At 35.6% G+C, this 25,371-nt stretch overlaps 2 protein-coding genes across 13 annotated transcripts in view; one reads left to right on the top strand and one right to left on the bottom strand.

Moving 5' to 3' along the window:
• Positions 1-1,044: 1,044 nt before the first annotated feature.
• On the bottom strand, positions 1,045-24,181 carry MYOT (myotilin). Of its 3 annotated transcripts, none has more exons than XM_045059413.1 (10): positions 23,999-24,181; positions 15,607-16,170; positions 10,748-10,925; positions 9,754-9,858; positions 6,620-6,666; positions 5,755-5,887; positions 4,524-4,731; positions 2,465-2,630; positions 1,899-2,032; positions 1,045-1,674 (listed from the first exon to the last, which is right to left on the bottom strand). In XM_045059413.1, exons 1-10 carry the CDS (start codon positions 24,106-24,108, stop codon positions 1,502-1,504), a joined length of 1,818 nt encoding a protein of 605 aa, XP_044915348.1. In that variant the 5' UTR covers positions 24,109-24,181; the 3' UTR covers positions 1,045-1,501. The 3 variants fall into 3 exon arrangements, with proteins under 3 accessions (XP_044915348.1, XP_003980839.1, XP_006927682.1); XM_003980790.4 differs by lacking the exon at positions 23,999-24,181 and adding an exon at positions 18,980-19,128; XM_006927620.3 differs by lacking the exons at positions 15,607-16,170; positions 23,999-24,181 and adding an exon at positions 18,980-19,120.
• Positions 4,654-25,371, top strand: part of KLHL3 (kelch like family member 3) — a 282,390-nt gene continuing 261,672 nt past the window's right edge. For all 10 annotated transcript variants that reach the window (XM_019832598.2, XM_019832575.2, XM_045059495.1 and 7 more), the window contains exon 1: positions 4,654-4,786. The gene's annotated coding sequence lies outside the window, so the exon portion shown is untranslated. The remainder of the gene's footprint in view (positions 4,787-25,371) is intronic.

Raw genomic sequence — 25,371 nt, 5'->3', positions numbered from 1 at the left:
CACCCTTCTTCCCACCCAATATGGCTAAAGAAAATGATGAAATAGATTTAAACAAAATCCAGCTCTGAAGTGATGAGGGAGAGTAGGCCTAACAGGAGTCCTCGGGAGCCCAGACTCCCATCTGGCACTGAAGCTTTGCAAAGATGGGAAGGTTTGCAAACCAGCTATAGAAAAGACCAAAGAAATTTGGCTGTAAATTAAGGCATCCGAAAACCCGCCAGGATATGAGACAAGAGGGAGTCTCATGTTGGAAAAAAGGAAAATAAATTCAGTAGAAAGGCCCTAGGGCAGCCAGCAAAGAAAACCATCAAGCTGTTTTTTGGAAATAAAAAATAAAGCTTCTTTTGTTATTTCTCTGAAAGAGATGTAGAGTGATGTTGATAAACGCTATTTTATGTGCAGATGAAAAGCAAAACGAGGCCACACAGCAACAAGGGTCAAAGACTACCAATAAACAGGAGAGGCCTAGCAAAAGGCCGTGGCCAGTGGATAGGAGGCCTGAGAAGAAAGGGCTAGTGTCCTAGCTTAAGGACAGTATAATAAAAGGATTTTCCCATTCCTGTACTTAGACTCTGAGATGCTCACAAAATTATGTTTTCTAATGTAATAGCTTATCTGAAGTTTAAATGTAGGAGGATCCCTCCCCCCCCCTCCTCAAATATAGGTATTGAAATTTACATGAAGTAAAAGAATTAAGCAGTTGAATCTGCAGACTATTCTTGTTCCATTGAACTCGGTAGACTCAGAGGTCTTGAAGATTTAACGGATTTATTTGGTTAAAGCAGAATAACAATTTCAGGAGCGAGTCTGTCAGGATTTAAGTTACTGTGGTTGTTTCCTTATGAAATGGCAAACCATGGAATGCCTAGCTGAATTTCAGGAGGAATTGACTGAGCCGTAAATGAGCTTCATTAAGATACAGTTATAGAACATACTATTGTTGCTTTTCTGGAAATTGTTATTCTTAGGTTTTACTTGATGTTGTATAATATATAAACACCAAAAGTTACAAAGATCTAGACTTTTGTGAAGAGAAGACAAGTCTATTTTGAATATTTGAAATTTTATTCTCTTTTGACATTAAGCTTTGGAACACTCAGATAATCTATACCATGTTAGTATTCCTCTAAGAGAAAACGGGTAAAACAGTATTTAGAAAGCAGAACCAGTAAACCTTATTACAAGCATTAGATGTGCTTAAAAAGTTGATATTAATTCATAATCTGTAATTGTTAAATGTATATGACTTAAATGTTAAAATCTCACATTTTAAGATAGTCTTCTACAATTACAAACCCATATGCCCAGATTTTCCTTAGGCTTCGCAAACCAGAGAAGATAGAATGTGTAAGAGTCAAAGGATAAATATTATAAATATATATTAGTTATATTACCTAATTAAAGCCATAATCTGTTAATACAGCTATGGATTTATTTTAAATTTTAATTGAATATATTACTAATAGTGTAGTTGTCGTATTTCCAAATGTTGGTAACCTCATTAAAGTTCTTCACTTTCATAGAGTCCAGATTGAGCTGCCAGACGCTGAAATTCTCCTTCAGGGTTAAAAGCTTGTTTCACATCCAAACCTTTACCGTTAAGTGCTAAATATTTGCTGAAAGTTGGTCGAACACGTAACTGCTTAGGAGCCGGAAGAGTTTGTCTTTGATGGACTGAAATAGATCAAAATAGAAGTTGATTCAGAAAACATGTTCTAAACAAATGGGTTGCTCTAGGTATTCAATATCAGACAGGACAAGAAAAAAAAATCAGGACTGTTGGGGGAAAATCTCTCGTATTTTATACCAGACATTTTTATATTATGCTGAGATTGTGTTTCTTACTAAATCTTTCTGATTAAGTCCTTTATAACACTTGGGTTGATAGGGTGACATACCTGTAACATCTAATCTTGTGTTACATGTGGTCACTCCAGCTTCATTAACTGCAGACACAGTATACCACCCAGCATCTTTCTTGTTTACGTCTTTTATCAGTAAAGTGACTCTACCAGAGTTATCATGATATAAACTGGAAAGAAACAATAATAAAAAATTAAAGTATAAGAATTGATTTTCCTGTGAAAGTTTATTTATGATGTCTGTGACCTAGAGTGCCAGACTGTAAGAAAATGAAGTATTTGGAAATTCTGAGCTGTACCTAGTCAGTGCCATGTAGCATTGGTTTTATTGAATTTAACCTCCCCCCCCACTTAATTTTGTTTGTGTCATCATTTCCTTGAGCCATCTTTCTTTATTGTTAGTAAAAAGGTAAGTCCTGGCCTACTTTATGCCTTATGTTTTTGATTAGTGGAATCTGGTGTAATGAGGTTTATTACATTTCTCTGCATGTTTTAAAAACCAGACAAAGTGAGATTACAAATGCATGCCATTTATAATGCATTTCAAGTACAACTGGATTCATCCAATAAACTACAGTTATGTCTAAAAATACTTATCCTACCTTATTCGATCAGTGTTGAATTGTACCATTTCATTATTTCTTTTCCAGAAAATCTTTGGTGGAGGTACAGCTGAGATTTGGCATTCTAGCTTCACTGAGTCTCCCTCAAAAACTTTTTTGCTTTGTGGTTTGTAGATAAACATTGGTGCTCTTCTATGTTCTTTTGCTACATATTAATAAAAAATTCAGGTATTTGAAATATTATAAAAAGAAAATAAGCCAAGCCAAGGTATTATGAAATTTGTATGTTGATACAAAAGTTTTAAAAAACACAAGATTGAAAGCTTATGTTTTAGCATTATTTTAAACAACATAGAGTACTATTTTGCATTATTATACCATTTAGACTTCTAAAATAGTAATGTTGCATTGAATTTACAATCATGTTTCATCAAAGAATTTAAGTTATATTCTCATTTATGTCTCTTCTATAAGGAGGCAGTATGAATGGTGGAAAGACTAGACAGCCTACGTTCAAATTCTCTATTTGCCCCACCAGCCATGCCAAATGGGAAAGATTTCTTTAGTTTCTCTGAGGCTCAGTTTTATCTATTGTAAAATAATTACAGGTATAGTGACTGCTCTGCCTACCACACAAAATTACTGTGAGGATCAGCTGAGATAATGAATGAAGCAGCATTTTGTAAACTGTAAAATAGTATATAAGTGTCAGTAATTATTACATCATTTCTTTAATTACCTGAAGGAAAAGAGGAAATGGTATCAGAATACTGTAACCCTAGCTTTTCTGAAGGAGAAATGAAATTGGACAGATGCCTGCCAAGGCCTCTTTCAACTCTAGCATTAATAATATTTCTGGAGCTATTCGCACAAAAAGGATTTGCTCAAAGCTTAATCACTTGAATTGGATTTTTTTTTGATTCCCAGATTACTCGGTTTTCCCTTAGACTGAGGCCCATTATTATATCATAGAATAATCTTAAAGGGTTTTTCACTGATTTGAATAGAACACAAAATCAAGGATATTGTTCATCCTTTAACTTGATCAAGATTTTATGTAATCAGCAGTAAATTATGTCAAAGTATCTTTTCTGCAGTATGCCATGGCTTAAACCATTACAAATGTAATATATATTTAAACCACTTAAATTGTAATATTTTTAAGTAGTATATAAGTTTTATAAGAAACTGCCTTACTGAAGACAAATTTGAGACAGTTTAGCCATACCTGTTTTCGAAAGCAAGTAGGTGTGTTTTTGTTATAAATAGAGACTAGTTTTCTATTAAACAACATCATCTGAGGCTAAAAGTTAACATTTATATCTCAGTTTTAAGTAATGTGTGATCATGGCAATGCTGGAAAAATAACAATCAGATTAATTTAGACGATAGATCAGAGAAGTGATTAGACTGAAGTTTTTCACTATAATATCCTTTAGTTACATCTAGAAATGGTTACATCTAGAAATGCTTATATAGTTGACTCTTGAACAGTGCAGGGCATTGGGGCACCCCTCCACCCCGCCGCCATGCAGTTGAAAGTCTGCACATAACTTTTGACTCCTGAAAAACTTAACTCCTAATAGCCTACTCTTAACTGGAAGCTTTACTGATAATATGAACAGCCTATTAACACATATTTTCTGTGTTATATGTATTATATACTGTATTCTTATGATGAAGTAAATTAGAGAAAAGAAAATGTTATTTAAAAAATCATAAGCAGGTGACAATACTGTGTTATAAAAAATCTGCATGTAAATGGACATGCACTGCTCAAACCTATGTTGAATTGAGAGTCAACTGTACTGCCTCATTTGGTTTGTCTAAAATTGCACTATTTCTTTATTTCCTTTTGTGAAAAGCTTTGGTTATAGGTCTCTTGTTGAAGTTTCCCTGAGTTTCTCTCAAAAATGCTGTCTGCCCCCTCTCCCACCCTGTGACTTTTAGATAAAAATTGGCATTCTCCTGGGTTGTGCAGACATTGACCTTAAATATGAAGTCCTGTGGGATTTTCCTTTTTAACATTTGCTTTTTTTTTTTTTTTTTAATACTGCTGGATTTTAAGGAACTCTTGAAGATCCCTCTGATGGCTTACCCAGGACATCCAGCTGCACAGTAAAGGTGGCTTCTCCTGCTCTGTTCTTGGCAACACATGCATAGGTCCCTGCATCTGAAGCTCTGACCACTTCAAAGATGAGTGAATGAAAACCCTTTTCAGACACTATCATTTTGTGCAAGTCATCTGATTGAACTGGTCTTCCATTCAGATACCATGACACATCAGGAGCTGGCAGTCCGCTGACCTGAAAAGGAAGACACAAGAAGGAGATGACAGGATTTTAAATTATATCATCACTGGTACCTATTTGTCCATTTACAACTTTTAACAATTCTAGTATCTGGGTGGGTTTGTGATTGACAGTGCAAAGCAAGAGCTTAAAAAGGTGTTTGCTTTCAACAATGTTTAACAAAACAGTAGAAATTAAACTCTCGAAATCAATGTATTTTCAGACTACATCCAACCACATCTAGCTCTTTCGTATGCACCATGAGGCCCTGTAGGATGTCTCAGTTACTATATTTAGAACATTAACTTACGTTATATAGGTCTCCCCAAGAAATATGAAGTGATAACGGGTTTTTTTGATAATGTGACTGCAGTTGAAGTCTCAGAGGGACATATGTGTGATGCTTGCTGATCTAATGGATGACTTTACCAAAGTAGAACGCTCTTGAGCTGTAATTCTGGTGTTTAAATTCCAGTTTAAGTGTTTTCTTATAAACCGTAACAATTAAATCCATACATGGACTTTTGTTCACAAGGAATCCAGAAAAACATTTTATAAGAAAAAGGTCTCCAAAATGAGAACAATAAAAATGTAGGTCTTTCTAAAGATCACTTCTAGCATGAAGATCTCTTCTACCCCAGGTGAGCAGGTTGGCTTGAATTTCTTAATGGAGAATACTGCTTTAGAAATCTTATTGGTTTGATAGCTTCACTTATGTATTTATTAGGGGGTAGGTACTATTGTGAGTACATTATGTCTATTTACTCAGGTAATTCTCATAACAGCCTTATGAGGTACATTTGTTACTCTGCCATATAGATGAGACAAAAGCACAGGAAGGTTCAGTGACTTAGGTTACATAGCTGGAAAGTGGCAAAGCCAGGATTCAAACCCAGGTAAGCTTGGTTCCAGAATTTTTGTTCTTATCCACTATACGTGCTGCTTGTTATAATGTGTAACAGATTATGAAGAGGAAGAGGACACTTTTCAAAACAGTATCTTGTTGCTATTTTTCCTCCAATATTTTTACACTCTTACTTTGAAGTCCATTCTGCAGAATCTTCCTTCTTCAATTGACATGTTCTCTGGCACTTGAATGAAACGAGGTGGGTAAAATTTCTCCTGGATTGCATCCTGATCATTCACATCTCCCCTTGAGGATGATCTGCTTCTACAAAAATATTTTAATAATCACTATACAGGAAAGTTGTCATTGTTCTTCCTTTTGCACAAATATAGTTTAGCTATCATTTTGGAACCCTCAGAGTCTATGCTATTTAATGTGTCAGTGTGATAACAATAGAGAGAGGCATATTTGAAGGCTGTTAGAAATGGTAGCAATTTAGGAAGATCTGGTACAAAATATGCATGTTTATTTCTTTTATACAATGCTACAAATTGATGAAGAAACTGATCTATTAAAATGGAGAGTACCCCATGGACAATTCTTATCATATGCAATGAGATATTTGCTTAACGTGGACATGTGGTCCTGGCTTATTTGACCAAAACATATTAAAAACTTCTTCTGAGATAGTACTGACAATTAACAGATAAAATAAATTTTTTTACATTTATTTTGAGAGACAGAGACTGCGTGAGTGGGGGTGGGGCAGACATGGAGAGAGAGAATCCTAAGCAAGCTCAGTGCTGCCAATGCAGAGCCCAATGCAAGGGTCGAACTTATGAAACTGTGGGATCATGACCTTAACCGATTGAGCCACCCAGGCACCCCTAACAGATAAAAATTTTGATCATCCTCTTGGACATTAGAAAAGTCACATTGTTTTTTATAAAAGGTATGTAGGAGGCTTGAAGTCTTTATAAATAATACAGTTTTAAGCTGAATATATTTTTGGTAGTAAAATAGATAGTTCTTTAAAAATAAAAAAAAATTTTGTACCTTACTTGTGATGTAGGAACTTGCAGTCGTGCGTGTTCTGAGTTGTGCTGTTTGAAATTAAAACAAGGTGAGAATGTTAATATGTGGTTACTAGCTTGAAATGAAGCAGAATTAAGTAGTCATAGCTGAAATGAACATTTCTTTGTTGGCTGTATTTGTGCCTTCATGGTTAATTCCATACACAGTTGATCCTTGAAATACACAGGTTTGAACTGCACAGGTTCACTTATATGTGGGTTTAAAAAAATTTTTTTTTAAGTTTATTCATTTTTGAGAGAGACAGAGCATGAGCAGGGGAGGGGCAGAGAGAAAGAGGGAGACACAGAATCCAAAGCATGCTTCAGGCTCCAAGCTGTCAGCACAGAGCCCGAAGCAGGGCTAGAACTCCCGAACCATGAGATCATGACCCCAGCCGAAGTCAGACGCTTAACTGACTGAGCCACCCAGGAGCCCCTGTATATGGGTTTTATTTAAGATAAAACATACTACAGTACTTTAAATGTATTTTCTCAGCATTTTTTTCTAGCTTATTGTAAGAGTGTAGTATATAATACATATAGTGTAAAAAATCTATGTTAGGGGCGCCTGGGTGGTGCAGTCGGTTAAGCGTCCGACTTCAGCCAGGTCACAATCTCGCGGTCCGTGAGTTCGAGCCCCGTGTCAGGCTCTGGGCTGATGGCTCAGAGCCTGGAGCCTGTTTCCGATTCTGTGTCTCCCTCTCTCTCTGCCCCTCTCCCGTTCATGCTCTGTCTCTCTCTGTCCCAAAAATAAATAAACGTTGAAAAAAAAAATTAAAAAAAAAATCTATGTTAATCTACTTATCAGTAAGTAGATTGGTCAAAATCTACTTACTTCTGGTCAAAAGTAAGTTTTTAGTAGTTAAATTGTTGGAGAGTTAGAAGGTACAAGTGGATTTGAACTGTGTGGGGGGGTCGGCACCCCTAACTCCTGCATTGTTCAAGGGTTAACTGTATTAAGTACTTACCGTATAGTGCACTAACTTTCTAATACTCTAGCAAGTAATCCCCTGAATTAATAGGACTATTTAACAGGTATGGTACATGAACATTAGCTAGACGTTGAATTCATGGTAGTTCATTTTTCATATGACTACTTTACAACAAAGGGAGATGTGTTCCCCTGGTGTATTTGAAATGGGAACACATGGTACAGATTGTCCTTTAGTAAAACAGGAATAGACATGAAGTCACTTGTGTTGGCAGTAGATACAAGGTATTATGCCCACTGCTCAAAAGTGCACCAACAGCAGTAAACACATATTAGACTGGAAAATGCTTCTCTTTTTAGCCAGGGCACAAAATCATGATGGACACCATGGAAGCTACGTGTAGAGCTCTGAGAAGGTTTGAAAAACAACATTAATTACTTCCTGGTTAATAAAAATTTATTTAATTTAAGCAAACATCTTTTAGGATTTATATCTGAGTACCAGAAAATTATTTCCATTTGAGAATAAAACCAGAGATTGATGGAAATCCTAATTAATTAATCAAATACTTAAAGCTTATTTTGTGTATTTCACTGTGCTTGGCACAGCAGGGGAGACAAGTGAAAAATCTCTCCCTATCCAGATATCTGAAAAACACCTATAATCTGAGTATACATTACTTATTTTGTGATGAATATGTTTAATGTATTTGTCATTTTAAAATAAAATTCTTACAACTCTAACTTTTTTTGGCTAGTCTTAAAGTTCACTACACAGAATGTCAAAAGAACAATTCACTTATCAGATCAACTAGTTTTTTTGGTAAAAAGTGAAAATAATTTAATTAAACCCAAAATATCTAAATTAAATTGTTTGCTTTTTCATATAGTAATGATTTGAATATGTATATATTCATATTAAGAGGTGTAATATTTCAGTTTTATATAATTTGATAACATTTTTTATTGGAATGTTTGAAGTATACACAAAAATCTAAGATTTATCTCTTCAGATTTCATAATGTTTTGCTGCTATCTCTTTTCTTGGTACTGTTACCTTCATTTTAATGTTTTTAAAGAATGAATGAGAAAAATAATACATTCTTGCCCTTGAAATCATACACTGAATTTATAAGGTAAGCCATCAATATAACATTGTTTTGAGTAATTTCTACTAATAGAGGTAGGTTTGCATCCTATTCTTGCTGTAATCTGTACCAGTCCAGAGTAGGTGCTCCATGTAAATTAATTGAATGAATGAATGTATGAACTGTTCATTAGCCAAAAAGAGGTTTAAGTTCTATTTTCAGTTTCTAGTTACTTGCACTGTTAGATCCTGCTCCATCCTTTTTAGTAGGTCTTGTTGCATTTAACAGAAACAAAAATCCTATTTTCAGTTTCCTGTACTTAGGATAGTGGAGTCTTGGGTACCCTCTTTCATCCCTTTGGTATCTAGTTTCTTGTGAACTATTTGGGAAGAGATGAGAGGTAACTACAGAAGGAAGACAGGAGTAACCGTTCTGTCTCTCCAACTGAATATTTCTCTTTAGGGTTACATTTACGTGTTAGAATGAAGTTGATAAGCATATGGGATATTCACTTTATGCCCTCTATAAGGTTTATACGTTCGTGGAAAGGATCCTTTTGTTAATATCTGAGCCATTACTCCAGGCTTTTTGTTGTTGTTGTTTGTTTTGTTTTTAATAAGCATTTTTGAATACAGAAACAAAGGGAATTGGATATTTCATTAGTTCCACAATTGTATTTTAAAACATTGTAATGATTAGGAGCTTATTATGAGAAAAGGTTATAATTACTTTGGTTTAGAGTTTTAACTTCTGTTAAAGATTTATAATTCATAAATTATCCATGTGGACATTGGAAGAAGAATTCTAGGTGTAATGGACCCCTAAATGTCCACATGCAGAGTGACAGTGTTAACCTTCTGGTGTTTTGACTTTGTGACATTTCATAGGCAGATATTAGAACACCAGAAAGTGGAGTAAAAATTTAAATTTCTCTGTATATATTTTGGCCCATCGTGGCCTCTCCTTTTTATATCTAATGGAGCATGGAAGTGATTGACTTTTGCTTCAAATGATACTTACTAGCATTTGGAAAAACAAACATTTAAAAATCACTCAAAAGAAAAATACTCCAGTTAGGTAAAGATTATTTTAATTTACCTGTGGTGAATCTTGTGCCTCACTGTCATTTTGAGCTTGAAACACAGCAGCTGCATTCTGTGGTCCTAGCAATCTGCGAGCCATCTTCTCCTCATATGTTAGCCGCTTTGAAGAAATCAATCATTAAGGAGAAAGTAACGAGATTTAATAAAAGTTGTTTGTGCACCTTTACCTTAAAACCACCAAGAATGCTACCAAAGAAGTATAGTTCTGTCTATTGAATTAGAGATAAATACTATGTTTTAAAACTTTTTTTCATTCAAAACATTTCCCTTCTGTTCTAGTGTCACTTTCACATCTGTAATATTCACTTCTGTTTTCCTCTTGCTCCTAGGAAAGGCAGGCATAATCCCCCTTAAGTAAGGCTCTCCCAAGTGAAGGGAAATTCTTCATGTTTTTTGTTTTGCATATTCCCATTGACTCCATCTTTGAATATAGCACTGTATATCCTCACATTGAGAAATAACTTTTATTAAATGAACACTGAATATTTTGTTTAATTTCTGGCTTGAAAGCAGTCCATCTGATATGTTATATGTGTTTGGATTGAAGACATACAGTACTGTTTCAAAGATAAGTGACTAATACAGTGGGTACAGTAAGAGTTCTCTCATAAATATCATGGCTATTTGTCCAGTCATATACACCAAGGTACATGAAGAAATCAAGGTGACTGACAATATCTCCTATTGTTTATTTGGTCATCAGACATATTTTATGTGAGAGTAATGCTTAAAGTGGAAAATCTTCAAATTTTTTTTTGCTTCATTCTTTTGTTTTTATGTTGTTTTACATTCTTCTTTTGCATCCTTCTTTTACTACTGAAAACCAAGAGGTGATTTCATGCAGAATGTTTGGTATTGTATCCAAATATTCTCTCTTTTTAGATAATCCTATCCCTTGTGGATTATATGGACAAAGATTTGTGAGACAGAAAGGCAGAAATATTTTATAGTTTAATTGGCTTTTTATAGAAAATAGACATTTTGCTTACTTGATTTCCATTATGAAGAAGGCTGTCCTTGCATTTTAGCTTTCTCTCCAAATCTTGAATCAGAGCTTCTTTTGATCCTTGTATTTCATGGTCAGGAGTCCTTGGTGTGGGTTTATTAGCATTTGCATTTTGAGATTGTGTAGCACTTAGAGGTTGGCCAACTGAGGGTTGTTGATAGCTTTAAAAAGAGAAAAGGTTTTATTGAAGTTTTTATTTATTTAGGTAACCTCTATACCCAATGTGGGGCTCGAACTTAGGATCAAGAATTTATATACACAATGGAATACTCCTTGGCAATGAGAAAGAATAAAATATGACCTTTTGTAGCAATGTGGATGGAACTGGAGAGTGTTATGCTAAGTGAAATAAGTCATACAGAGAAAGACAGATACCATATGTTTTCACTCTTATGTGGATCCTGAAAAACTTAATAGAAGACCATGGGGGAGGGGAAGGGGAAAAAAAAAGTTAGAGAGGGAGGGAGGCAAACCATAAGAGACTCTTAAAAACTGAGAATAAGCTGAGGGTTGATGGGGGGGTGGAAGGGAGGGGAAAGTGTGTGATGGGCATTGAGGAGGGCACCTATTGGTATGAGCATTGGGTGTTGTATGGAAACCAATTTGACAATAAATTTCATATTAAAAAAAAAAGTCATATGCTCTTCTGACTCCTGACTGAGCCAGCCAGGCACCCCAGAAAAAAAGATTTTTAAAACAGATCTTCAAAGTACAATGTGGTACTAAAATAGACTTGACCTCATTTTGTTAGTCACTTTTAGATAGTTGAATCTACCACCACTTAGTACTGGTAGTATTAGAGTTATTAAAAATACCAATTTCCTAATAATAGTCAAGAAGGATTTAATAAGAATGGTTAACCAGCTTTTTTTTTTTTTTTAAGTCTTGCCAAATTAAAATTTAGTGACAGGAGGAACAAATTAGATTAGGTGTAAGAGGGATGCTCTTCCTTAAAGATCTGCCATAAAGAATTGAGAGTAAGTCTAGTTACTGGCAGCTTGTGAGCCCTTCCAGTCTTGTAATTGAATTTGGTAAATTTGATTTGTGGGTAGATACTGTTCTCAGTTCCCTGTGATCTCATGTTGATAGTTTGAAATTGATGGTGTTGGGAGTATCTACACCAGGGAAGTAGGTAAATACCACAAATCATGGCTCCTTTCTCCAGAGCTGTTAAACATTCTCTAGTATAATTACTGGCACTTAGCAAATATTCTTTTGCTTTGAATGGAGTGTACAGTTGTCATAGTCTCTGGCTTTCCTATTAATTTCCAGTTCCTTTTAATTTCCTATTTTACAAAACTCAAGTGTGGTACTATATCACAAATAGCTTTTACAGTAGCCGTGGCTTCTTCAACATTGCTAAAGTGATTTTTAGAGAAAGAAAGGAACGGTTAGGGGAGGAAGGAGAAAGAAATGTAACCTGAATGAGAAGAGGGGTTTGGGGAAAAAGAAAGCAAATTTGAGTAGCAGTTGAAGAGTTTGGTTTACATCTGTATTTGAAGTTCTGATCTAAATTATCTGGAAAGATGTTCTTCCTTCTCTCTGAGTTCTCCTGTTTATTCTGATAGAGTATAGGAGTAGTACTTAGGAACTCCTGTATTAAATTTGTAAGGTGGCTTGCACTTTCACAGTTGTTTGTTCAAATTTCACCTAGTTTATTCATTTTGTGCCCTGCAAGTGTGCGTTTATATCTGTTTAATGTGGGAAAACTGGCCACTGTTTTCAGTGAGTATTTTAGTATTATCATCATAAACGTTCTCCAGTTATCAAGATGAGGCACCCTGGGTCTGTTCTCTGACCTGTTCCTGTTCAGATGTCCTCAAGGATCATTAACAAGAGCTTATAAGCTAAGTGGAAATGTATCTCTTCCAAGAGGAGCCAGAGTTTTAATTCTTGCAGGCTTTGGGGACTTGGTTAGTAATCTCTAGATTATAAACATACTCAAGTAAAAAAAGATGACTTATTACTCACCATTGTAATGTTTATTTTCACTAACACAGAGGCTGGGTATAGGGGATTCACTTGAATGAGTGAATGTTTTTAATTTGATTCTGGATGCTCTGTATTGAAAGTTGATGGTGCACATTTCTCCTCCTTACATTACAGACATTCGGGGTTGTTTATATTAATCCTAAACTAAAAGTCTGATTTGTTCAGTTAAGTAAATAGCCAAATGAAATGTTTCAATAAATAGTTGTGTTTGTGTTTTCAAATTTTATTTTATTTTATTTTATTTTATTTTTTATTTTTTATTATTATTATTATTTTTTAAGTAGGCTTCATGTCCAGCATGGAGCCCAGCACTGGGCTTGAACTCAACAACCCTGAGATCAAGACCTGAGCTGAGACCCAGAGTTGGATGCTTAACTGACAGAGCCACCCAGGCACCCTGTTTTTTTTTTTCCCTTAAGATTGAATTTTCATGTCAAAGTGGTAAAATTCCTTTGTCTTAAAAATCTCCTATTTTTCTAACTATATGGAGCTATAATAGCCTATTTTTTTAATGTTAGTCTACCATCTTTATAAAAGTCACATGCTTGTTAAAGTGAATTAGAATTAAATAAGTTTGTTTTTTGACTGTTATAATATTATGCAGTATATCTGAGAAATCCTGAAGGATTATCAAAATTGAGCCTGAGAATCACTGATGTGTATTTGACCCAGTCACTTTATTCAGTGAATACCCTTATCAGTTTACATAGCCTAAATGTAAGACGAGATATCTGCTCATATTTATAAACTCATATTCTTGCATTCTGCTTTATAGGTCTTTTTTTTTTCTGTCATTACACTTGATCTTAGCCAAAAGGCCAAGAAGCGAATTTTTTTTTTTTCTATCATTTATCACCGAAATCCTTAATTTTGTTGTAGGTCATAAAACTGAATCACCATGCAGGTAAGGCACACTTGCTGAATGTCACACAGCAAGCTTTTTGAATGGACTAATTAGAATTGGAGTTCTCCTCAAAGTCCAGTCTGTGGTTTGATTGACTGAATAAAATGTTTGCTTAAGGGTTTCCTACTGATGAAAAGCTAAATAAAGCTTTCAAAGCAATCTAGGTCAGAATCCAAGGGATTATTTTCGAAGGCAGGGCAAACTTAAGCCCACCATAACAATGAGGGAGTTGTGCACAAATGTTCAAAGGGCCAGAGCTTTCCACCCGTGCAGCTGGACACTGAATGGGTATCAAGTGGCTGTGGGAAGATTAAAAGAGTTATCTATGGTTGCTGCAAATGGAACAGCTAAAGCTGTATCTTTGATCTCTGGTTTGGGGACCTCCTATGCTTTATTTCTTATCCTCCATTTTTGCCTTTCTCTCTTAGTTCTGTGTACAGAGCTAGGAACATGGTTGAGGTTCACTAATACTTATTTGATGGCTCTCTTTTCTTAGCAGATATTTGGAATAGGATTGAAAGACTTTACTAAGAAAAATAGTAGAGTCAGAAAATGTTATTTTGGATTTAAAAATGCTCACGTAGGAAATTTGAAAAATAATGGAAAGCTAGATGGAAAATGATCATTTGGCTAGATTGTAACCAAGAAAAATCTACATTGTGTGTTAATGAGTGTAATGGGAATTTTGGAGGGAGGAGAAAGAGAGGGCTTAAAGTCTTCTTTAAAACAATATTAGGTCAAACCTATGAGAATGCCATTTTTGTAGGTGAAAAATAGTTGACTATCAGCCATTTCAAATGGTTCGTCTTAGTATCTGTAGGATTCTAACAAATGTTCTTGACTTTCCTCATTTTTGTTTTTTAAAATGTTGAAAATAATTCTTTGCAGGTTGAATTGCTGTAGTCCATTCAACTTAATTTCCAGAGTTTTCACCAATAATAGAAATCTCTACAAAAATTAGCTTCTGGGGAATAGTGAGAGAAATTATCAAGAATCTAAGCAAATCTTTTGATAAGCCTGCAACAAAACATATTCCATCAGGCAGTTTTTCAGTTGCCTCAGATTTAATTATCTGATGTTTTAGCCAGGCAAGGGACAGGAAAACTGATAGCTCTCGGTTTGCATAAGCACAAAGTATTCAGTTCATGTTTTAAAAAAAGCACAACCACTGTGTCCTTATTCATATCAGGTTCTCCTAGGATAGTTTTAGGCTTTGGAAGTAGTACATGCTTGCATAAGTCTCCAGGTATTCTTCTCTTTATTTAGACAGGACAATCAGCTCAACTCATTTGAACAAAGTGTTTTTTTTAATTACCAAAGGAAACGCTAAGGTCATTTATCTCTTCAAGCCTTTCTTCTGATCATAGCAAGGAAAATTCATATACTTCACTATTTGAGTACCAGATTTTCATTAATTTTTTTTTTTTTTTTTTTTTTTTTAGCCAAGTGGATGCTCAGGATCAGAAGGGAAAATGGATAGGAAGAAAAGACTAAGACTGAGAAGAAATTTAATAGTCTCTGCTTATGTGAGAGGAAATCCTATCTGAGGAAGAGCAGACAGGTGTTCTTCATCTCAGCTGAGCCCAGAACACGAGCAATTAAATTTATAGCATGATGATCTTAACTTAGAACTGGGAGAATAGTTCACTGTTCTTGAGTATATTAGAAGTCTTTTTTTTGAAGATAGAAAATTATAAGTAAGTAATGTATGGGGTAATAGGTGATTTGGGTTTAGGATAGTCTGGACACTAGAGAATGGGTCAGATGACCTCTTACTGCCAGCCCCCTGGTTCAAGGTGTTTTAGGAGAATTATGAAAGAGACCTTGAGGTTTCATTGCCTTTCAAAATACTAAATAGTGAACTAGGGCATACTCCCCCACACTCCTTAGATACAAACTCAGTGTATATGCAGTATCTATTCATATATAAAAAAAAATATACTTACTTGGTGTCCACATTGGAAGGAATTTTACTGCTACTATAATCAGACTGTGATGGTAATATGGAGCTGAGGAAGCTGGCTGGGGACTGGTTATAGGTGGCTGTAACCCTTTGGCCTGGGTTGGAGGCAGCATGCTGCTGGGGAGAAGCAGGGAAAGCAGAGGAAGACATGGTGATGTGAGAGCTCACTGTTGAGGAGGCAGAAAATCTTTGCTCTGTGCATTGGCGGGGCTGGATGATAATGGAAGACTGTTTGGTCTGACTAGAGTAGCTGGAGGTTTCCGGTCCAGGAGGTTGCAGTCTGGAGCCACATGGGTTTTGGGTTTGAATGAAGTGTTTTGGACGTTCGTAGTTAAACATGCTTAGCTGGTATATGGAAGATGAAGGCAATTTATTACTATAATGATTTGTTCCTCGAAGGGTGGGGTCCTGAATTTGGGGTGGCAAGCCTGGAATCACAGAAGATCTCAAGGAATCTGAAGCAACCGTGGTCTGCCCCTCCTTGTTGTGATCCTGGGAATACTGTGCTCCTGTCTTTGATAGAGTGGCCTCTTGAAGAATATTGTTCCTTCAAAAGGAGAAAATGATTCAATTAAAGTATTTGCCTAAAAAACAGTACTGTTTAACATCTTTAGGAGCATATATGCTGTTTTGGGGGGAGGCTTAAATGCTTTCAAGGTCACCTCAAGGTGGACCTTTCCTGGCTTCTAGACTTCTTTTCTTTATCTCTGTCTTTGTACAAATGACTTTTCTCCTGAGAACAACAGCAACAAAAAAAGTATTCATTAATGTTGGTTTGCCTCTGGGTGATTCTTGAAGCATGCCCAGGGGCTTCAAGGTACAGGAACACAAAGTTTGAGTTTGCCAAGTGACTATGAAAAGAAATTCTCTGATGCTGCTCAATGTGATAATTTTATGGCCTTACGATTAGCCTTTGCCTTGGGGGTATAGTTCATTAACCACAGAGATTAATTATATTAATAATATTAATTATATTAATAATAATTTAATTATTTAAATTATTAGCAGTTAAATACCTAACCTGTCTGCTCCTTTTCAGTCTGAATTCTTCCCATTGCTCATGAAAACCAATGAGCAGCTCTTCTGATACACCACTTAATGAATGTCCTGGTGATCTGTGATGAATGATGTCTCATTAGATCAAGGGGAACAATATGCTTTTTTTTATAAGGAACAGTGAATGTCCATATTTACTCCTTCACTCTTTGGCAATTTCATAAAGTAGAGGGAACATGTATAATTCACTATTGTCAACTTTGAGTGTATTTTTTGTGGCTCGCTCTCAGGGTGCTGCCTCTTTTTCTCCCTTTGATTCCAAAATGACCATAGTACCAAACTAGAAGATAATTAAGGAGTATGTGTGTCTTTCTGTGTGTATACATCTTACTGACTATTCCAGAGCCATATATAAATTTTTTTATTATTTTTAGATTATACAATCTAGTTATTAGTGTTGATACTCTTAATTATTTAGATTTTTACTTTTTATTATTTTTACCTATTTAATATGTATTTTAGACTAATTTTGAAATTATTTTAGCTTCTCTCTTTTTCTTTTGAAATGGAAGATGCTAATGTACAGAAGGAAGTAAGGCAATATGAAACTAGTGTATACCTCATCAAAAAAGAGGGATGCCGTTTCTCTTACTTAGCTCTGCATTGATTCTTCTAACTTCCTGTAATGGACCCCATTTTTCCTTAGATGAATCATTTGCCCCTAAAATCAACCATGAAGGGTCATATTTGCCTCTGATTTCTTCCATTAGTATGGCAAATCTAATAAGCAGAACTATATACAGACATTACACACAGACTAGTTCAAAATACATTTAATTTTACATAGTATAAGGCAACTCTAAGATAATGATAAATCAAACTATAACTGATACCAAGCTGTCATCATTGAAATGAAATTTTAAAATTGTTTAATTTCCTAGCTTGAAGAATGTATCATTTTTAATGAAAAATTTCAGACCAAATAACTTCATCCCAAGGCTGTACATATAGTTTAGAATTAAATTAAAACTAGCAGTTTTAGGGGTGCCTGGGTGGCTCAGTTGGTTGTGTCCAACTCTTGATTTCAGGTCAGGTCATTATCTCATGGTTTATGGATTTGAACCCCACTTCGGGCTCTGCACTCATAGTGCGGGGCCTGCCTGCTTGGGATTCTCTCTCTCTCCTCTCTACCCCTGTCCTGCTTGTCTGCATGCACGTGCATGTGTGTGTGCATGATGTCAGAGTAAAAAAATTAAAAAAAAACCTCAAACAAACAAACAAACCTAAAAGTTTTAGGAAAGAACAAATGCAACTCAACAGCCAAGAGAACGATTCTGTTGAGAAAGAACACTTAAAAAGCCATATATTCCTTAATTTCAAGTTTATGAACACAAACATGTTCAACCAGAGTGCATTTTAGTAATTAACTGTATTAGGCCTTTACACTGTTGGAGGAAAACATCTAAAAGAAAGCTTTAATTAGATCTTCTCAAGGACTCTATTTGAAGGCAAGTAATTTTGTAGTTATGGGCTTATTCATTCCATTGCAGAATTGAATCCAAATTTAGTTCTTAAATTCCTTTTTAGGAAGGCAAATTATTCAGATTCATTTCAAATGGCAAGGGATAAACTGTGTAACAAATAGCCGGTAGATATTTTCCAGAAAGTTCCATGTTTTTCCTTACATATATTTTTAAAATGTCACCAATCTTGTACATTTTGGTATCAGTCTTCATAGTTAACAATTACTGTTATTTTTCAAAGCTCAGTTAAGAATATATTCTTTCAAAAGTTCCATTTTACTCATGTCTCAACAAAATTTTATAGAGATGTTCAAATAGATAACTCTGAAAAGTTTTTCTTGATGTTTGTAGTTACTGTTCAACAGTTTAATTTTATAAGAGGTTCTCTTACTTGGCAGTATCATTTTATTCCAAGTAGTGTTAAATAAATTTCAAAGATTTTATAAGTAAAATACTATGCAGCTCCTATTGAAAAAATCCTAACTTTTTTTTCTCTCTCTCTGATATAGTACAGATTTGCACAAACAACTGATTGAGGATATTTTAAAGCTCTAGAACATCACCACAGTTATAATCACGCCAAGTATCCCTTTTCAAGGAAAAATGATGATCTAAAAATATTAACACACAACTATCCTGCCTTGTACCCTTTCTATAATACCTTCCAGTTTCAGTGGAATGAATAGGTTACTTCCTTATTAAATATTTGTATAATAACATTATAATGTTACTTGCACACTTTTTATGTGAAGATCATTTTTGTACACATTCCTCTGATTTGGACAAAAAACCAAAACCAAAACCCAAAACTGTAGCAGAAATAAAGGTGGGACTTACCCGTCGTTCCAGAGGGTGCCAGCTGGGTTTAACCCACTATTGAAGGGAAGGAAGAGGCATCCCCTTCCCTCACAGACTAATCTAGTGGCTCTGTGCTTAGTATTATAGCACCGCTGACTTTTATCAGCTGCCAAACAGTGACATCTGATGTGCTTGCCTGTCCATCTACCTATGCTGGCATGTCAAAGTAAGAGTCCACAATCTAAACAATATCTCAGATGTCTTAGTGATATTTAAGGAGTGGGATTACATGAGCTTCTCTTGGAGGCATCTTTATTTTAGATGTGAATTTTGACTGTGAGCTTTAGCAAGCTCATGCAGGAGGAAGAGCAATGAATTGGGAAATGGAAAAAAGTATAAAGCAAACTCAATTTCTTTATTGTGGTGGGGGCTTTGAATGTTCCCTGTTTGAGAAAGAAGGACTGAAAGGGAAACCATATCCTAAGACTGACATTCCATCCAGTAAAAATTCTCCAGAAGTAAGATTAGTGATGGATGGCATCCAAACTGATTTGTATTGGATAGTTGTTCATCTGAAGGCTTCCCCCCCCCCTCCTTTTTTCCCCCTCTTGCCAAATAGAAGCAGGGGTGGAGCTGAGTTCAAGCAGTTTGTTTCAAGAGACAGGGTGTGGTCTGGGTAAAGGCAAGAGAGCAGGTGATGATGACGTGTTCCTGGGAAGGTGGGAAGGTGGAAAAAGATGATTTGGTTTCTTAGCAAGTTTTCTGACTCTGTACGGCATATGCCTCATTGACTTTGTTCTTTTATTCTTAAAGAGTTGGAAACACTTAAGAAATTACCAAAGAAACAGTCTGTATTTTTAGGGCTTTATGCCGTCAACTCTCATTTTTTCATCTCCCTTAACTCCTAACAGTTATGCAGTTTCCTTTGTCTTTTCACTAAGAAAACCATGTTGGTATTTAGGTTTCCATTTTTGTGCAGGGAAGTAAATAATTATAGAGGAAGAAGCCTTCAAATAAACAACAGAACTGGTAAAAAGGAGTAGGTGACATGAGGATCAGGTCCGTTGAGTGGAATTATCCCCATTTAGTTGGCTTCCATTATGGTATGTTTCTATTGCTTAAAGTATATCTATTCATTACCCTCCCTCATGGATCCTCTAATCTTGATTTAATTACCATGTACATTAAGGTCCAACCAATAGATGTTTGAATGCATATGAGCCATGTAAAATTCTTCACAGCTGATCATGTAGGTGTATCTTCCTTTGGTGTTCAGATAAAGTTTGATAATTGCTTCCTGGGCACACAGCCATTACATAGTGGAAAAGGCATACTAAACTGGATGAGTAGGTGTTTGCCTACCAACTCTTATTTCAGGAATTTCCCAAAATATTTCTCTACATCTGCTCACTGATATTTCAGATTCCATTAATAGGGACAAAGCCTTTTAATCCCAATTAGGGAGAATTAAAATGTAAATGTAAGTGACAATAAAAGTAGCAAGAATAACCAACAAGTAATGGCATTTACTATGAGTAGGTGCTGTTCTAAACACTTTAAATGTAGTATATATGACTGTTACTTGGTTTTTCTAGATAACAGGATTTAATTAGGGCAAGGGAGAGGAGATGCTAGATTTTTTAAGGTATTAGGTATCTTAATACCTAAAAGGTTAAGATGTATCCAACAGCCAAGTAGGTAACATGCCCAGGACAAACTATAGCGTCCCTAATATTGCCTAAGGCAGATTCTGAACCATATCGAATAGGAAGAATTTTAGTCCCATTTGCTTTTTTATCCTTTAAACTTTATCTCTTTTGTTCCTCCTAGGCCTTTGTAAGATGTTATTTCGTTATAGTGTAATAGCACCATGGTATATCTGGGCTAAGTTTTTCCCTACAGTCAGGGGCTCACAGGCTGATTTATAGAAGTTAAAGGTCTATATTTAATAATCTGTTAAGAATCTGTTTTTCTATTTTTTAATGTTTGGTTTGCTTTTTTGGAAGGGTGTTTTACTTTTCCTCACAAATAAGTTATTTGAATGGTTTAGTTGCTTATTTGAGAAAAATTGTCCTAAAACTGGAAGAATCAGTAAGATGTCAGGTGCGTGAACTATATTCCAACCAGTCCCCAAAGACAACTTTTTCCATTTCTTTCTCTAAATTATCAGCAACGACTTTGGTGGATCATTCCAGTGCCTCACAATATGTAGGCAACTTTCCACTGTCTCACCGAACCATTAAGGGAATTCTTTCTTTCCCATCATCAGTGGAAGGGTGGCTTGGCTGTTTAGCTGTCACTCATTCATCCCTTCTTCGTGTACAGCCCTTTTTTTTTTTTAATGTAAAATATACTATTGTACAATGGTGCTGTGAGCTTTGTCTAAAGTCAGAGGTCAGATGTATGTGATGAAGCTAATTTATGCTATATCAACTAAGAAGGCAAATACCACATTGAGTATGAAAGGACTGAAGAGTGAAGAACGCTTCCTTTATTTTCAGGTTATGTGTAGTTCATTATGATTACTGAAGCTCCATCCCACTGTAGCACTTAAAATTTGAAATCTCTCCTTTTGAGTACTTGATTCTGTCTTGTATTCTTTTCAAGTGAGAAATAATAATAGACATTCCACTAGGTTTGGTGTCAAGCAGTAAAAATTATGACATTTATTTGGTTAATGTTCTACAACTTTGTAGACACATTAACCTTCTTATTATCTATTTTGAAGAACTGAGTGTGAGTGCCCACTCTACCAAATACTTGCTGTGTAACCTTAGACAAGTGGCTTAAACTCTCTGAGCTTTAATAATTAACTGAAAAGCAAGATAGTATCTGTTTTACTAACCTAATCAGAGGGTTGCTGAGAGACTCAGATGAAACAGGAAATCATAATGGACTATTACATGGTATAATAGATCTCCTCAACCAAGTTAAATGTTTACTGAGGGAGGGACTGTTGATTACATTTTTATCTTGCCTGGGACAATGTAGCTCATAGTTGACTTTTAGTAAAAACTTGCTAACTTTTATGGAACTTTTGTTGAATAATTTTTCCCACAGATGGTTTTATTAATGAAAAAGGTGGAAATAGAAAAGTACTTTGTTATAAGCTCAATGTCTTTTTAAGTCGTAAAAAGACTGCTAAACACATGAACTCCTGGAGAAAAGTTTTAGATAGCTGTATTGGCTGTCTTCTGAGGGAAGTCTCACATAGAAACAAACACATAGGATGTGCTTAATAAATGTTTGTTGAATAAATTGCAGTGTTTAGTCCCACACACCCATTCTTCTTTGACCTCATGAGAAATCTTTATTTGTAAGGGTAGCTACTCTCCAGGCAACTAGAAACTCCAGAAGCTAAAGGGGTTCCAGGAGACCAACTGAAAAATCACAGTGATAGGCAATTATTGCAGATACATTGATCCTAAGAAAAAAACTATGCAGTGAAGTAATAGCTACTATTTAATGAATTCTACTATGTGCCTCACGTACATTGTTGCAGGTCTGTTAATCTCCAAGTTCAGATTCTTTCCTTCCCTGGCTTCATTTTAAGAACTACTTGGGGAGTACCTATTCCAGGGTCATAAAAGCATGAGGAAGCAGCCCTCAGCAAAATCAGCCAGTCATCTACAATTGTAGTCCTTTGTAGAATGGGGTACTTCATGTATTTGACCTCTGATTCCTTTCATCTCTGACATGATAAATTTTTCCACCTAAAAACCCAAATACTACTCAAGAAATATCTTAAATACTCAAGAATATCTTAAAAGATATTCCAGTATCTTTTATTTTGTAATTAATAGATGCTATGTTTAATTATACTGGAAAATAGTCAAGAGTGTTCATTTTTTAAGTTTTATTTAAGGTGTTTAGCCTAAATTTAATCTAAAGGTAACTTTAGGTTGGTAAAATATTTAGTGGACTGTGTTGGTAAAGCAAAATTGACCAAATGATATTGGTAAAACAAAATTTTAAATGACTTTTAAGTATCAATTTTTAGGTTTGTTTTTTTTTTTTTTTTTTTTTTTTTGGTCACTGTTTTGGTTTGAGGTTTGTGTTTGGGTATTGGAGATGGTAGTGGATTGTGTTTTAAACATAGCCTGGTTGGCAAATTGACCTACTGAGTTAGCTTCCCATTTATACAGTTGCCATTTATTGTTTATTTATTTTTTGAAATTGTGTCCTAAGTTTTTTTATTATTATTATTTTTTAATATATGAAATTTATTGTCAAATTGGTTTCCATACAACACCAGGTGCTCATTCCAAAAGATGCCCTCTTCAATGCCCATCACCTACCCTCCCCTCCCTCCCACCCCCCATCAACCCTCAGTTTGTTCTCAGTTTTTGAGTCTCTTATGCTTTGGCTCTCTCCCACTCTAACCTCTTTTTTTTTTTTTCCTTCCCCTCCCCCATGGGTTTTACCGTTGCCTTTTTGTTTTTTTTTAATTTTTTTTTTCAATGTTTATTTATTTTTGGGACAGAGAGAGACAGAGCATGAACGGGGGAGGGGCAGAGAGAGAGGGAGACACAGAATCGGAAACAGGCTCCAGGCTCTGAGCCATCAGCCCAGAGCCTGACGCGGGGCTCGAACTCACGGACCGTGAGATCGTGACCTGGCTGAAGTCGGACGCTTAACCGACTGCGCCACCCAGGCGCCCCTTACCGTTGCCTTTTAAATGCAGGGACAATTTTGTCTGTATTCTAAGACAACAGGAAGAAACTTATATCACATAGTGTTTTATGTATTTATATTGAGATAGGACCCTGAATTCTTTTGGAGAAAAGATTGTACTTTTTCAAATTCTTGTGGCATTTCAACATTATTATTATTTTTTTTAAAGAAGTCTCTGTAATAAAACCTTAAATGTAGATCTAAGCACATGATTTGCTGTTTCAGCCCTTGTGAAGTATATGATGAAGGGCAAGGAAATGACAGTTACATGATTCACTGCAAATGAACGCTCCCTCAGGGCAGGAACTTTGCCATGTTCAATGTTATACTGTAAGACCAAGAACATTTGTTGAGTGAGTGAGTGTTAGGTCTGTCTGCCCTTACCATTGTGGTTGTAGCTCAGTAGAATTTTCATTGCAGAAATCCTCCTTTGGAACCTGGATCTCATGTTCATTGTGACTGGCTGGTTGAGGAATAGTTGAAATAGTGTTCATTGGGGTATCATCTACATTTTTGTCCTTTGTGTAGCTATCACTGTTCCAAGGAAAGGAGGCTAGTTCTGAAGAAAGTTTCCTCATGGGTAACTTTGGAGAACTCTCTGGTTTCTCCACTTTTCTTTCTGAAAAATATAATTATTCACCAACTCAGATAGAAACAGAATCTTTGTCCTGGCTCATGGCTGAATTGGAGCAGGGCGATCCTGAAGAACAATTACCTGGGGAAACAAAGAGTCTTGCTTTAGAGACTGCAGTCCCAGCCTCATTTTGTGCAATGCACTTGAATTCTCCAGAGTCTTCAGGAAATGCTTCTGTGATAATCAAGGTGCAGACTTCCTCTGGAAAGGCAAGAGATTCAATTTGACCAGAGTTTTTGGAGACCCCAAATTAATAAACAAATAGGGAGGATGTCAGGGAGAGTAGATATTAGGAATAAATAGAGTATTCCTGGGTTTTTAAAAAATCCATCTGATTAGACTTTTTGTCTTTGACTGGGCTCCTGATGATAAATCTTAAAAACACAACCTAGAATAATCCCAGCACAGTCTCCATCACCTGTCCTGTCTTTCTGACACATCTTTTTACTATACTGTGAGTTCCTTGAAAGCAAGCATCACACTTTATTCCCTGACTTATAGATTTCTGTAGCTTTAGTGTTTAGCATGAAGGTCCTGTAGAAAGATTTTCTGAACTGACCTAAAAATTATTGCCAGAATTGTTCAACCTACTGTTAGTACAGTGAAGACTATTGTGTGATGGGCCCTACCCTACTTCTTGGACAGTCAACAGCTTGGGTGTTTGATGGCAGGACACCTCCTCAGTGCCCAGAATGGAACCTGGCCATCATCTGAACTATATTAAGTGAATGAATAGATGAATAAATACACTGATAAATCCCAGTTATCTTGCTGCTTTTGTTGTGTCAACTCAAAAGGTGGTATAGGGTAGCCTCAAAACTGCTCATGTAGGCAAAATTGATCTAGGAGACAAAGTCTTCTAATGGAAATTTTGATTTAATCATTTATTATCAAGATGTTGAAAAATTGTGCTTACCAGGAATAGACGATAAACAAGCTTCTGAAAGATAAAACACGAGAGTAAAGAGAATTTACATGATGGTTAACTTAGTTGGGAGAAGGGGCCATGTTATATGAGAAATAACTTGAATAAAGCAAATGGAAGGTTGACTGTAATCTGGAGTCACAGGCTATAAATTCTGTGGAAACCCAGAAAAGGTACATATTGGAATGAATACTTGGC

The sequence above is a fragment of the Felis catus genome, chromosome A1 (assembly GCF_018350175.1).
Source record: "Felis catus isolate Fca126 chromosome A1, F.catus_Fca126_mat1.0, whole genome shotgun sequence".
NCBI lineage: Eukaryota > Metazoa > Chordata > Mammalia > Carnivora > Felidae > Felis > Felis catus.
The sequence above is the reverse complement of the archived record's forward strand: the minus strand, read 5'-3'. Positions and strand labels throughout refer to the sequence as shown.